The sequence below is a fragment of the Ranitomeya variabilis genome, chromosome 2 (assembly GCF_051348905.1).
Source record: "Ranitomeya variabilis isolate aRanVar5 chromosome 2, aRanVar5.hap1, whole genome shotgun sequence".
Lineage (NCBI taxonomy): Eukaryota > Metazoa > Chordata > Amphibia > Anura > Dendrobatidae > Ranitomeya > Ranitomeya variabilis.
In genome coordinates this window covers 116,287,030-116,301,267 of record NC_135233.1, presented here as the reverse complement: position 1 = coordinate 116,301,267, position 14,238 = coordinate 116,287,030, and the positions used below count along the sequence as shown (strand labels likewise).

The window sequence follows — 14,238 nt, the reverse complement described above, 5'->3', positions numbered from 1 at the left end:
AGTGACTAAATTAGCGGCACCGATGCAGGAAAGAGCCGATGTCCACCCCCACAATGAGGATGGGTCCTCTTTACCCAGCGCCACCCCAGACCGCCTGAAAGGAGCCCTCTAGCCACTTACCCAGAGAAGCTGCCGGGTGGCAGGTAAGGCAGCTTGTTGAAGGTCCTCCTGTGCTTCTGCTGGTTTGGATGGTGCAGGGATAAGAGTTAAAACCCTCAATCCACCATCCCTTTAGGAGGGACGAGGAGAGGGACCGTCCACCTCCTTCTACCATCCGCTCTAACAGTGGTGGTGCAGTGGGAACTGCTTGGACGCCTCGAGGTGGGCCTCTGAACATCTAAGAGGATGGGACAGTTGTCCGGCATTAGGCCTGGCTGGGGAAGAGGGTACGTGGAGGCGACACTCCATGTGCTCGTCCGTTGAAGGTGTGGGGAGATCGGCGTCCTTGAAGGAACCCGTCGCCCCTAAGAATCAGCTCAGGCGTGGCATCCCACGTCGCAGGAGAGGATATGGAGAGGCAACACTCTCCATGCTCGCCTGTTGATGGTTCGTGGAGATCTGAGCCTTGAAAAGTTCCGTCGCCCCTTCGTCCATTGTGAAAAATAAAATAAGAAAAACAAAGAGTTTTGGGTCTGAATAGTAGACCCGTCCGTGTGCCTCCTACAGACACTAAGCAAGAACTGTTTCTCTGCGAGCCAGCACGAGGGTGTACACTGCAGAGGAGGAGCTAACTTTTTGTGTTAACTTTGTCAGTCTCCTAGTGGCAGCAGCATACAACCCATGGTCTGTGTCCCCAATGAGGCGAGGGAGAAAAAATAAATAAATCAGACAATATGCATCTGATTTATACACTCATCTGCAGGGGCCCTAAGTAACAGAAGTTTGCGTACTGGTCAGGGCCGAATTTATCTATATTGATTCCTTTGACCTGTTGAGAATACTAGTGCCAAGATCCACTGAAGTATTCTTATTGACTTTTGCTTCCTTTTTTAATTTTTTAACAGTGTCACAGCAGACACTCATACAGATTTAGACGCTTGGCATCTTGTGTAATACAAGTTCATTGACGCACGTGAGCTTGGCCCTTTGACTTTTCACTTTTGTGATGCCCACTAGTATACATTTTAAAGATGCTAAAAAAATTTTTTTTTTAAATGCTGTTCCTGCGGCATCACCGCTATAATTCTCAGGTCACCCTGATGCAATACTGAAGGGCTGCAGACGATTTGCAGTAGTGGTCACGTGACTCGCTGAGCCTAGCAGCACTGACATCACCGGAATGGTGACGCTGCAGGATGTGAGCATAGATTGTTTTTTTGTTGTGATTAACCTGGGATTATCCAGTAGCGAACAATCCGTCCACTACTCGCAGGGTGTGTTCGATTGTTTGGATTCGCTGCATTCTTTTAAAACTAATGTACGTGTTTGTGGCAAATATGCAATTCCTGTAACGAGAGTAGTTTGACCGGATGGTGGTTCAACAATATCCAAATTTCAGCTCCTCCCTCCCACCCCAGGCACAGAGTTTGACAGCCAAGAATGAAGTCTCTGCAAATAATACACATGCGCACTACTGCACTTAGCACTGAACGGGAGGAGGACATGGTTAATACGTCTCTCAGCACTTTGGAACAGAAGCTTCTTGTTGCACAGGTGCAGTAATGACTTAGAAGCAGTAAGTCTGGAGACACACCAGCTTATCACATCTGATGGGAAAGAATTGGATGCTATATGCCAATGACAACTCCTGCTCTGCTGATAGCGTGATCTGATCTTCTCGCATGAGCGCATCATGGCACAGCTGAGGAGAGATGCGGCCCATGACCATGGAAATCACACTGCACTTGGGTGATATCCCAGTGCAGTGCAAAGTTTCACATGCACCCACAGATTTGTATGGTTGCGTGCGATCCAAATTTGGCATGCAATCGCAGCATGTTGCATTTTTTCCCATCCGACTGCAATCTGATAGGAGCCGGAAAATAAATCACCATTGAGAACACAAGCGTAGGTTTAAATTGGTACAAATGAAATCTGATTTTTAATAGGATTGCATTAGTCTGATTTAATCGCAAGTGGGAGCGAACCCAACTCTGGCCATACTAATCAGTGTCGGCTCGCTGAGTGTTGGCTCTTTCCTCCCGCTCATCGACGTAGAAGCGGTTATTAAACACTGACAATACTGGAAGATGGACTCTCACTGTAATGTGATCGGAACCTCAGCATGCCCCAGATTTCAGGAGCGGTAAGGACAGCCATTGTTAGCCAATCTAGGTGGGCAGACAATCTATAGCATGAATAAAATTGGACTCAAAATCTGGCAGCAAACATATGGGGTCAAAATGCTGAGAGCTCAAAAGATTGGAGTCATTCTGGGATGGATTTACAAGGCAAGTACGCCATAATCATCAGGACCAGGTGATTTATTTCATGGTATATTGGTGTCACCCAAACTCCAGTCCTCAAAGACCCCAACAGGTCATGTTTTCAGAAGTTTCTTAGCAACACAGAGGTAAGAACCTGTAGCAATTTCTGAACCTTTGCTAATAATCCCATCACCTATGCATTACTAATGGAATCCTGAAAACATGATCTGGTGGGAAAGACAAGGAAGGCGTCGTGAGGACTGAAGATTGAGAAACACTATCATATACGGATTTTGTTAAATCCGGTAACAGATCTTTAATATATTAGCCTCCCCAAATTTTCCAGTTTCTCCGCCTGCCCCAATGCCACATTCCACCCGTTAGTTGTTGGTACGAAAACAGTATTGGCAATACAATGCTTATACAGTAAAAATAATCACTTCACAGAATGGGGGTTTGTATTTTTTATTCAAAACTCACCAAATGTATTTACAGAGACTCACAATGGGATGCTTGGTTCATTGTACTGAAGCTTTAAATAAAAAGGTAAAAAGAGAACAGTAAAGTCTGCTCTACAAACGAAGCCCAGGCAAGAAATAAAACAAGTTGGGGTCCATCTTTCCATATAATCCTTCCACACGAATTACATTTCATATTAGATCAGCAACTATAGGAAAAAAACAAAACACCATTAGTGAAGAGATATTGCACTCAGTCAGAATCCTTTACTTCTGGGTGATAAGTGCCTGTCAGCGCAGAATGTCTGCAATACCAGTACAGGCGCTCGGTGGCCCATGGCCAAACAGCGTGGTGCACCTTCCCACCTGCTTTCCATCCATTTTTCCTTTCTCTGGCTCTATAAACCAGAATTGTCAATCAAAGATGATGGAGGGGGGTGACAAAAAACAAGTAAAGTAAAGACACTAGCGCCCAAGGGGATAGGTACTTCTGAAGGCTGCTGCCAGAAAAATGGCTCCTGTGTGGCGAACACGTGGAAAAAGGTAATCACATAAAAATTGAACACTGTGGCGCTAAACAGCTAGTGGACAGACATGAAAAAAAAGGAGACGTTCAATGATCAATATATCAATAAGAACTGAATGTATAAAGTAACGTTCAAATAATTCCTTCAAAAATCATGGGAATTCAAACTTACAAATATTTATGATCAGTACCTCTCTCTAAATAGTTATTTCCTCTAACCAATAGTGCAAAACTAGTATTTGGGCTATAGATCTTACACACAATATAAATCACTAATCTCTTGCTATTAATTAAAGTGTCTGTTTCTAATGTTACAAATAGCTGAAGTGGCAGGTCTGCCGTGGTAACTAACAAACATGCATATGAAACATTAAAAGGAGTAACAAAAAGAAGACCTGCAGTTTTCTGATGTAGCGTTCCCTGGAGGATGGGGGTTACCGCTGATTGCTCCTGTGTATACTGGTATCTGCTGTAGGGATCCTTTATCCAGAAGCAATTAGAAATTTACACGGTGCAGCAAGATGCTGCGAATCCTTGTTACAAGTGTATGTGACCAGGGCGCTCCGGCCGGTAGCATCCTGGTAACTGAGCGGGAGCGTGCTGGATAAGCGTGGGACGTCACAGCAAGAAGATACGAAGTCCTGCGGCGTCCATAACCTACACGTTAAGCAAATCTCGGGTCCCCTTCGTGAAAATGCTGGATTTGCGGTGTTCGTTAGCAGAAACCGCACAAATTGTTATTTCTTCTAATTTATAGAGATGATAAATACTGGTGTGTAAGTCTGAATTACCATGATCCCAGTTTTTGTTTCTTCCATGTCCGTCCACTAGCTTTTTAGCCTGACAGTATCCAATTTTTTATCAGATTTATCAGAGTAAGGCGATACATACCATTCATTGGCATTTCATCAATCTGAGTAGAGTAGTACTGCTCAATGTCTCGCAAGATACGGATATCATCATTCTTCACAAAGTTAATAGCAACACCTTTCCTTCCATAACGTCCAGAACGACCAATTCTGTGTAAAAATAAAAAATTATGCAAGGCTAATAAATAGAGAACTGTCAAAGTAAGCCCTCTGCAATGGTAATTACATGGGCAAGAACATACCTGTGGATGTACAATTCTCTGTTGTTGGGAAGGTCATAGTTGATGATGAGAGAGACCTGAGGGACATCCAAACCTCTCGCCCAGACATCAGTGGAAATCAGTACTCGACTAGAAATAAAGGAAAGGAGACCGTAAGATTATCTGTTCAGACTTTTCCGATTTTTTGTACTCTTTTATGGCACACAGCTGACATTCCATGTGCAAGCATCCATAAGTTTTTCCATCATGGATATAACAAAAATCTTTCTTGTAGGCAGTAATCCAACTTGGCAACCCTTAAATGTTTACCTAGCGCTTCGCTGATGAAACCTTGTTAGAAGAGGAAACACATTTTGCTGCTGGTTGCCCTGTTTTCTCTAGTTCTCCTCTTTGGATAACAGAGGACGGAGTCCTGAATGAGGCTACCTCTGCAAATCACTATACACCTGTAGGCAATGCTTCGTTAGTAAACTTGGTTATTGCTCTGGACAGCTCAACTGAGAACTTTTAATTTCCCCTGGGCCATCATTAGGTGGGAAGTGTGAATGTGTCCTCCTCAGGGCCAAGGGAACCACTCACAGTCAGAGATGCTGAAGACTATGACACTAAAAGCCGACCACTGGCAAAAGAACAAGGCACATCTTACACAACCAATGCACACATACCTGGCACCAGATCGGAATTCTTTCATGATGGACTCTCTCTCTTTCTGGGGCATATCACCGTGCATTGAAGACACAGTAAAGTTAGCCTCCCTCATTTTCTCGGTCAACCAATCAACCTAAATAGAACACAAACAAAAAGTTAGTATGAAGAAAACACTTCAGGGACACTTTCATAAAGGTTTTTTTTGGTGCAGGTTTAGAGGAAGGGGAGAAAGCAAAAAAAAAACAAACAAAAAAAAATAATTCATATAATGTCACTTTAAAATCGATGATACTTGAATAAATAACACACATTTCTATTGACTTACAGCCTATATCAAGCTGCAGAAAAAAAAAAAAGTTTTCATTACAAATTCTGTAGGGCATTCTACGAGTCCAACACAAAGGATGTGATTGTCAGAGACTCACCACGTCTGGCCAACAGGAGCTTATTAAATTACACTTTTTATACATTATCTGATAAAAAGGAAAGTAATCAAAAGGGGTAAGAAAATGGGGAATATCACAAAGAAACAGAAAGGTACTGGGGAAACACCACTATCGTAGGTCATCTGAAGGCAATTAAATGAAATCGAAAAAATATAATCTGAAATAATACAAGATCGTACAACAGAGAAGAGTGGACTTAAGTGTAGTGAACCACGTAAGGGACAAAACATACAATTTGCAGAATGATCTTTCACAAATAGTTTCTTACCTTTCTTTTGGTGTTACAGAAGATCACAGCCTGTGTAATGGTGAGTGTGTCATACAAATCACATAAGGTGTCAAACTTCCATTCTTCTCGCTCCACTGCCACAAAGAACTGCTTAATGCCTTCCAGCGTCAACTCATCACTGTAGGAAGAGAAACCAGAATGAAACTGTGGCTTATACCCCAACACTGCTATATTATAGAATGCCACAGGTAGGTCTGTTATTAAACAGATGAGCAAAGGTCACTCATCAATCAAACTAAGCAAATGTGAAAAGCAGCAGCTAAACAATTACCGTTTCACCAGGATACGGATGGGATCGGTCATGAACTTATTGGTCATTTCCAGGATTTCATGAGGAAGCGTGGCACTGATCAGACACACTTGTGTAGCGGGCGGCAGATACCTATATACATCATAAATCTGTTCTTTGAAACCTATAAGAAAAAATATATTAAAAAAATAAAATCTTACATTTATGCAGCTTATGAACCATCCATCACTATAAAACTCTACACAATCTCATTGAGACAGAACATTGTAAGAGTTTAATCTGTTATTACCAGAGGTAGCTCTGACTGCATCAGCTACTCTCAGGAGCTGGGTGTAGAGCACAGCCAGCATTTACGCTATATGCAGCGGGGTCTACTCCTGAGCTCACCGAATACAGTAAGTGCAAACATTGCCAGAAATTAGCAGATGTCACTAAGGAGTTGCAAAGTAAAAAAGTTATCCTCAAAGAAAAGCGCTGCACAAATCAGGCAATGGACAATGGACACAGATTACATGTGCGGCCCATGTAATTTTCTACTACTTTGGTATACTGAAATTAAAGTTTTGCCTTTGGAGAACATGTTAGACAGAAAACAAACCTTTGTTAAGCATTTCATCAGCTTCATCCAGAACCAGCATTTTAATAGCCCGCGTTCTTAAGCTTCTGCGCCGAATCATATCTGTGTGATAAAATGGAGAAGACAATGCTAAATTCATCCAAGCAAACATCTGAAAACTCAACGCAAAGAAATATGTCAAAAATATAAGGCTTACCAAAGACACGGCCTGGGGTGCCTGCAACTACATGCTGCCCATAATCCAATTTTCTGATATCTTCGCCTACATTGGTTCCTCCAATGCACGCATGACACTGGACATTCATGTAGTCGCCCAAGGCAAGGAGAACCTGGAAATTGGGCACAGCGTTTTAAGATTATATAAGATTGGCACATTGGTGGAGATGGGAGTTTAATAAAAATAAAATCCACCGGACAGCAAATAAAGCAATTTGCTTTACCTTCTGAATCTGTCCTGCCAATTCTCTGGTTGGTGCCAATATTAACGCCTGTGTTTCTCTGACCTAGAAGTCAATAAACAGTTATGTTTTGAGTCCCCCAATGAGGCGAAGGAGAAATGTACAAATTCACAGTATATACAGTATATTGACTGGTTATATAGTAAAAATGGCCTCAAGTCTCAAAGGGAAAAAGGCCAGACAACAAGGGGTGTGTTCTAATATGTCCGAATGGATCAACCCCCTTAAAAATTATTAAATAGGAAGAGTTTCACGTATCTGACCACCACAATTTGAGTACAAACCATGATGTTTATAGCCGTCGCGAATATCTTGACCTGAACCCAAGAGCCTTACAGACCTGAAGCTGTTGAGTTAGGTCGGGTAACCTGTTGTCGGTCTGGACATTGCTGTTTGTACACTGTTCGTGCACGTAATAAGCAGACACCTGTTACTCCAAGGCAGCAGGAAGGGAGAACCGCCAGTGATCCGCCTGTCCGACTAGTCTATAGCGCAGTCTTGGTCATGAGCAGCATTTAAAGTGTGTCTTTTTCCCTGAAACACTGCTGTGTCTCAGAGGAAGACCACGTTGTCATGTTCAGTATTTTACCTCAGCATTTGTAAGCCAAAACCAGGAATGGGTGAAAAATGCAGACGTGTTTCTATTTTACTTTTTTTTTTTCTAGTGTTCCCATCCTGGTTTTGGCTTCCAAATACTGATGTTAAATACTGAACGTGTGAACGCGGTCTAAAACATACATGGCTGTGATCATACAGGCAGTGCCTAATTGCTGCCCGTGGATTGGACAACATGTATCAGCTGTAAGGTTCCCTTTAAGCAGGGGTTGTTCAGTAGTGATCAAAACACTTAGTTACATTATGAGGTTAATAAATGATTACTGTCCCCTTGAGAACAGGAATACAGTTAGAAATGAGTGATCACAGGATTGTTTATACTTAGAAGGTAACAAATTACCTGAATATCCAAACACTGAAGGACAGACACACAAAACGTAGCCGTTTTCCCTGTACCAGACTGTGATCTGCAAGACAAAAGGAAAGACTTCAAGTCATAAATTGCATTAAAAGTTATGCTTAGGTCATGAGCTTTATATTATTGAAAAAGAAACAATAGCGCAGTACTAGACACCACCAGACCATGGCGGCCACAAACGACTCACAATGGGGACTGTTAAGTTCTGTCGAGGTGTTTGTGCTTTTATAGGAAACAGAAAAATCATGGAGAGAGCCTACAGATCTTTTATGTCTCTAGTCCGTTGCATTTGCATCATCGTCTTCTGGGATGTGTACGTGCGCCGCTGACACCTCAGTGACAGATTTTGTTCTGAATGTATAGAATAATACACAGGTTTCTACAAACTGCAGAAAATATTCACATAGAGAAGTATTACTATCAGAACTTTTATAAAAAAAGAGAGAAAACCAAGGCAAATTGTCATCAACACGGCTTGTGTGAATGGATGTGTATACTATCACATAAGGAAGAGTATCCACAAAACTGCTGCATGTGTATTATGCCTAAAGGCAGTACAAAGCTGCCCAAAATATTAACACGGTGCTCATTCAAATGGCAAAACTACATTTCTCCACTTCCGCTTACAATGTGTAATGAGGAGTGTGGACTCTACCTCCTCTATAGAATCCATTACTGGGGTTTTCTGTAATTAAATGTTGTCGAGTACAACTGCACAGTACATCACCGCTGCAGGCTGTCACTGGGCTCAGTGGTCATATTGATGTAGACAGCACAAACAGTGAATGCAGTGATTTACTGCAGAGGTCATGTGCATTGTAGTGGTGACTCCACTAACAGTGGTGAAGCGACCACTCTCTACGCCAATGGCAACACAATGAGCAAAGCGTGAGAAGCGCTGACTGTGACCGGCAGTGACGTCATTAAGGTTGCCGTCGGTCACAGGCAGAGCTTCTCACGCTCTGTTCCTGCTGGCATGGAGAGCGGTCGCATCACTTATGTGACTGCTCTCCAAACCATCCAGATCGTTGTGGGACAGATATGGATTATAGTCTCACAAGATGGGAGAAAAATATGGTGCTTTTTTAATTTTTTGAAAATAAGTGGGTAAAAGAGGGTGGGGAGTTATTTCAAATAAAGGACTTTTAGTGTTGCTGTGTCTTTATTACAATCTTACTATGGGGTTAGCAATGGCGGTGTCTTATAGACGCCTCTCCATTAGTAACCTGTGGGCTTTATGTCAGTTGACATCAACCCCACAAATATTACCCCAATTGCCACTGCACCAGGGCAACTAGGAAAAGCCAGACAAAGCACCAGAATTGACACATCTAATAGATGCGCTCTTTCATGGGAGGCTGCGGGCTGCTATTTTTAGGCTGGTGGGATGGTGGCTGGCGAAAACATCCATGGCCCCTCACCAGTCTGAGAATACCAGCCTCAAGCTGTCTGCTTTAGCTTGGTTGGTTGTGAAATAGGGGGAGGGGGACCATACAACATTTTCTAAAATTCTGTATTAGAATAGCTTAAAAAAACAAACAAAAAAAAAAAAAATGTGGGGTCTTGTCTATTTTTGAAAAGCAGCCAAGATAAAACTGACAGCTGGGGCTGGTGAATATTCCCATCATCGTACACCTACTCTTGCTGCTATCAGCGAGATCAGGTTTAGGATGATGAGAGTACTACTCATTAGCCAACACCTGTGACCGGCGGTTACGAACTTACTGCCCATCAGAGCCAGTGATTCTCATGCCGTCAAACAGATGACAGTGTAGGTAACACCCGATGTTTGAGCCCCCCATTCATTTGAATGGGGTCTAGGTATTGTGCCGGTACTCAAACCAAACTTTTTAAAGTGTTCAGCTGAACCCGAACATCCACAGGTTAGCGCACCTCCAGTCACCCCCTGTAGCCTGTGAAAGACTGGGAGGAGATAGAAGGGTCACTAGAGAAGGGATCAGCAACTTTTGTGTTTTTTTTTTAATCTCCCCAAGCATATACAAGAAAAAGATATTTGACCACAGACACCAGTTTAAAACAAATGTGATGTGCACTGTACAAGCCCCATGATTACTTACTGTGCAATTACATCTCTGCCTTTAATAATCTGTTTAATCGCTCTCTGTTGGATGGCGGACGGCTTCTCAAACCCTTTAAGTAAAAACATACATAGCTATTAAAATGCTGAAAATCAAAATAAATATAGACGACGGTCAGAAGAAGAATCCAAGATTTGTACAACAATGGCTTCAATAACTTCTAGAATAGAGAAATCGGTCCCGCCAATGGTGACCGGGTGTTGGGGTGATCTGTGTTTGTGTGTATAGATGTACATACAATAATTTTTGATGTCCTGCACCTGTGGATGAGAACAGTCAGTCACCAAACTATATCTGTATGCACTGTGGTCACAGTCTGGGATGTTGCTTAGCAAAAAACTTAGGTGCAGATTCAGGCTGCCCAGTCAGCAGACAGAACTGAGCGCGGCTTTTACCCAAGATACATCTGCAGCACGTCTTCCACTATATTTCTTCAGTTTCCCAGAACTGGAGAGAATGAACAGACATTGGCTCCGATTCCCAATTTGTATTTTTCTTTAAGTCACTTGTTTTATGGAATTTGTTGCTTCTGCACCAAATTCTTCAAAATGGTGCACTCTGTTCGAGAATTTGGCCCCAAGTTTAAAAATAGTCTTTTTTTTTCCAGTCTTGAGCTGTTTTTGCAACAGTAGCGGAAAAGGTTGCAGGTTTTGTAAAATGGTGCCAAAATTAGCCCAAACTACTGATGCATTGTAAAACACACCAAGGTGGAATGGAAGTGAAATGGCAAAGTGCTGCAACGCTTTACAAAATTGCAATTGATGAATCATAATAAAAAATTTTTTTAAAAAAATAGAACCGCTAAACTCCTCCCCCCCCCAAAAAAAAACACAGGCAAGCACACATAAGGAAGACTTCAAAAAGGGAACAAATAGAATAACGAACTGTGTACAGACAAAAATAGCCAATTATGGATCGGGGCCAATGTTTTTGACTACATGACCCCAATGTAACCAATGTGGAGCATCAGAGGTAACGACCCTGATAACATGCAGAGAGAATTCCTAGTAAAAAGCACTCCAGCTAAGGCTACTTTCACACTAGCGTTAACTGCAATACGTCAATGCGTCGTTTTGCCGAAAAAACGCATCCTGCAAAAGTGCTTGCAGGATGCGTTTTTTCTGCATTGACTAACATTAGCGACGCATTGCCACACGTCGCAACTGTCGTGCGACGGTTGCGCCTTGTTGTGGCGGACCGTCGGCTGCAAAAAAACGTTACATGTAACGTTTTTTGCGGCCGACGGTCCGCCATTTCCGACCGCGCATGCGCGGCCGGAACTCCGCCCCCACCTCCCCGCACCTCACAATGGGGCAGCGGATGCGCTGGAAAAATGCATCCACTGCCCCCGTTGTGCGGCGGAGACAACGCTAGCGTCGGTAACCTCGGCCCGACGCACTGCGACGGGCCGAGCCCGACGCTAGTGTGAAAGAAGCCTTAGGCTGTGTATGTCCACACGGTGCCTCCAGGATGTGTTAGCCTGGATTCTCCTACATGAAGGTACAGATGTGACCATAGCGCTGCTGCAGGGAAGCTCCATGCTCTTCGGCCGGGTGTTGCACAAGGGCTCCTATGGTTTAGAACAGCTGCTCTGCAGGACTCGGCTGCCACACACTGGATGGAGCGGTGCTTGGCTGCTGCCTTCAGTGTTTATATATGGTCACCTATGGATCGGTCAACTTGTTTACACAAAACACCTCCTTATATTGAATGTAGGGAGCCTCTAAAGGTACCTTCACACAACGATTTCGTTAACGATATCGTTGCAACGTCACGCTTTTGGTGACGTAGCAACGATCCCGCTTAACGATCTTGTTATGTGTGACAGCGACCAACGATCAGGCCCCTGCTGGGAGATCGTTGGTCGTAGGGAATGATCAGGACCTTTTTTTGATCACTGATCACCCGCTGTCATCGCTGGATCGGCGTGTGTGACGCCGATCCAGCGATGTGTTCACTTGTAACCAGGGTAAATATCGGGTTACCGTTACACTAAACGACTTACCAACGATCACGACCAGCGATATGACCTGGCCGTGATCATTGGTAAGTCGTTGTGTGGTCGCTGGGGAGCTGTCACACAGGCAGCTCTTTCCAGCGACCAACGTTAAGTTAAAAAACAAAAAACACTACATACTCACATTCCGATGTCTGTCACGTCCCCCGCCGTCAGCTTCCCTGCACTGACTGTCAGCGCCGGCCGTAAAGCAGAGCACAGCGGTGACGTCACCGCTGTGCTCTGCTTTACGGCCGGCGCTGACACAGTCAGTGCGGGAATCTGACGCCGGGGGACGTGACAGAAATCACAATGTGAGTATGTAGTGCTTTTTTATTTTTTTTAAACTTTTACAATGGTAACCAGGGTAAATATCGGGTTACTAAGCGCGGCCCTGCACTTAGTAACCCGATGTTTACCCTGGTTACCCGGGTGCTGCAGGGGGACTTCGGCATCGTTGAAGACAGTTTCAACGATGCCGAAGTCGTTCCCCTGATCGTTGGTCGCTGGAGAGAGCTGCCTGTGTGACAGCTCCCCAGCGACCACACAACGACTTACCAATGATCACGGCCAGGTCGCATCGCTGGTCGTGATCGTTAATAAGTCGTTTAGTGTAACGGTACCTTAAAGGTACCTTCACACTAAACAACTTTACAACGAGAACGACAACGATCCGTGACGTTGCAGCGTCCTGGATAGCGATCTCGTTGTGTTTGACACGCAGCAGCGATCTGGATCCCGCTGTGATATCGCTGGTCGGAGCTAGAAGTCCAGAACTTCATTTGGTCGTCAGATCGCCGTGTATCGTCGTGTTTGACAGCAAAAGCAACGATGCCAGCAATGTTTTACATGGAGCTAACGACCTGTGAGAACGATAAGTGAGTCACCGTTACGTCACAGGATCGCTCCTGCATCGTTCTGGAGCTGCTGTGTTTGACATCTCTACAGCGACCTAAACAGCGACGCTGCAGCAATCGGCTCGTTGTCTATATCGCTGCAGCGTCGCTGAATGTGACGGTACTTTAAGAAGGGAGAAAAGCGAATCTCCAAACAAGTCCTGAGATCCTCTCTGCAGACAACAATGGCTGCCAGTCCCCAGTATAGTACAGCAGTGAAGCATCAGGAGGGAGCTCTGATGATAACTGATGGATAGCCAGGCTGTGCTATGTATTCACCGTATGTGCAGGCACCACAGCAGATACAGCGCCAGGGTCACAGCTACTGGGAATGTAACAGGAGAGCGCACATTCTAACAGCAACCAATCACATCGCAGCTTTCACTTTCTAGTTCAGCTAAAAAGATATGAGAGCTGTAATCTGATTGGTTGCAATGGGCAAGCACTTTACACTAGTCCTCACAGGTCTCCCATATTCCGGGTGTGGACAAACCAAACATGATGGGATTCCCACCAATTACACCACCCACAATACACCTGGCCAGCTGTGGCGGCACCACAGGTCGCAGCATCCCCGCGGCCTGCACTCACCATACGCATAGATGCCTCGGAGTAAGTCTTCCCGCAGTCCCATGGTGTCGAAGGTGGGAGTCACGTCCACTTCCTCGCTGGTTTCAAACTCCACTTTCGTCATGTCTTCTTCCCTCAACATGCGCTTACGGCTGGAGCCGCTGGTCACCCCCACAGGGCCCGCGGTTGCTGCGCTCGCCATTACCCCGACAGGCTGGAAACCGGACACCAGCGGACGATATCGAGCCGACGCACACTACAGCGGGCGGAAACGGGCTCCCAGAAGCCACCGCGAGCAGACGCAAACACGCTGCATACGTCAGACGTAGCGTCGTCACGTAACCTCGCGTTACTTCCTTCTGGCAGTAGAGAAAATCGAGCGTTCAGCAGCTGGTACTGTGAGCGCGCCGCCATCTTATCGGAGCCCGGCAGGAATCATCTCCTGGGCACTGAGTGCAGGAAACAATGTGGTGCTGAAACCGAGAGGAGCTGGGACACCAGTCACACCACAGCCTCTGCGGCTGCTCTGCGGTTACTACTGCAATGTCAGGGATGGAGCCAGCCCTCCACACGGGCGGTGTATCTAGTAATAATGT

At 44.7% G+C, this 14,238-nt stretch overlaps 1 protein-coding gene across 1 annotated transcript; it reads right to left on the bottom strand.

The window, feature by feature from the left end:
• Positions 1-2,815: 2,815 nt before the first annotated feature.
• EIF4A3 (eukaryotic translation initiation factor 4A3) lies at positions 2,816-14,030 on the bottom strand. The gene is made up of 12 exons (XM_077282869.1): positions 13,664-14,030; positions 10,160-10,232; positions 8,064-8,130; positions 7,091-7,153; positions 6,847-6,979; positions 6,672-6,752; positions 6,095-6,236; positions 5,803-5,941; positions 5,106-5,221; positions 4,462-4,569; positions 4,242-4,369; positions 2,816-3,033 (listed from the first exon to the last, which is right to left on the bottom strand). The coding sequence occupies exons 1-12, from the start codon at positions 13,842-13,844 to the stop codon at positions 3,017-3,019; spliced, it is 1,248 nt and encodes a 415-aa protein (XP_077138984.1). The 5' UTR covers positions 13,845-14,030; the 3' UTR covers positions 2,816-3,016.
• Between the last annotated feature and the right edge of the window lie 208 nt (positions 14,031-14,238).

Coding starts and splice junctions, on each gene's coding strand:
- EIF4A3 (XM_077282869.1), bottom strand. CDS start 13,844: ATGGCGAGCGCAGCAACCGCGGGCCCTGTGGGGGTGACCAGCGGCTCC. Junction 5,942..6,094: donor ATCCGTATCCTGGTGAAACG/GTAATTGTTTAG, acceptor CTCTTCCTACAG/TGATGAGTTGACGCTGGAAG. Junction 4,570..5,105: donor GAATTCCGATCTGGTGCCAG/GTATGTGTGCAT, acceptor CTTTATTTCTAG/TCGAGTACTGATTTCCACTG.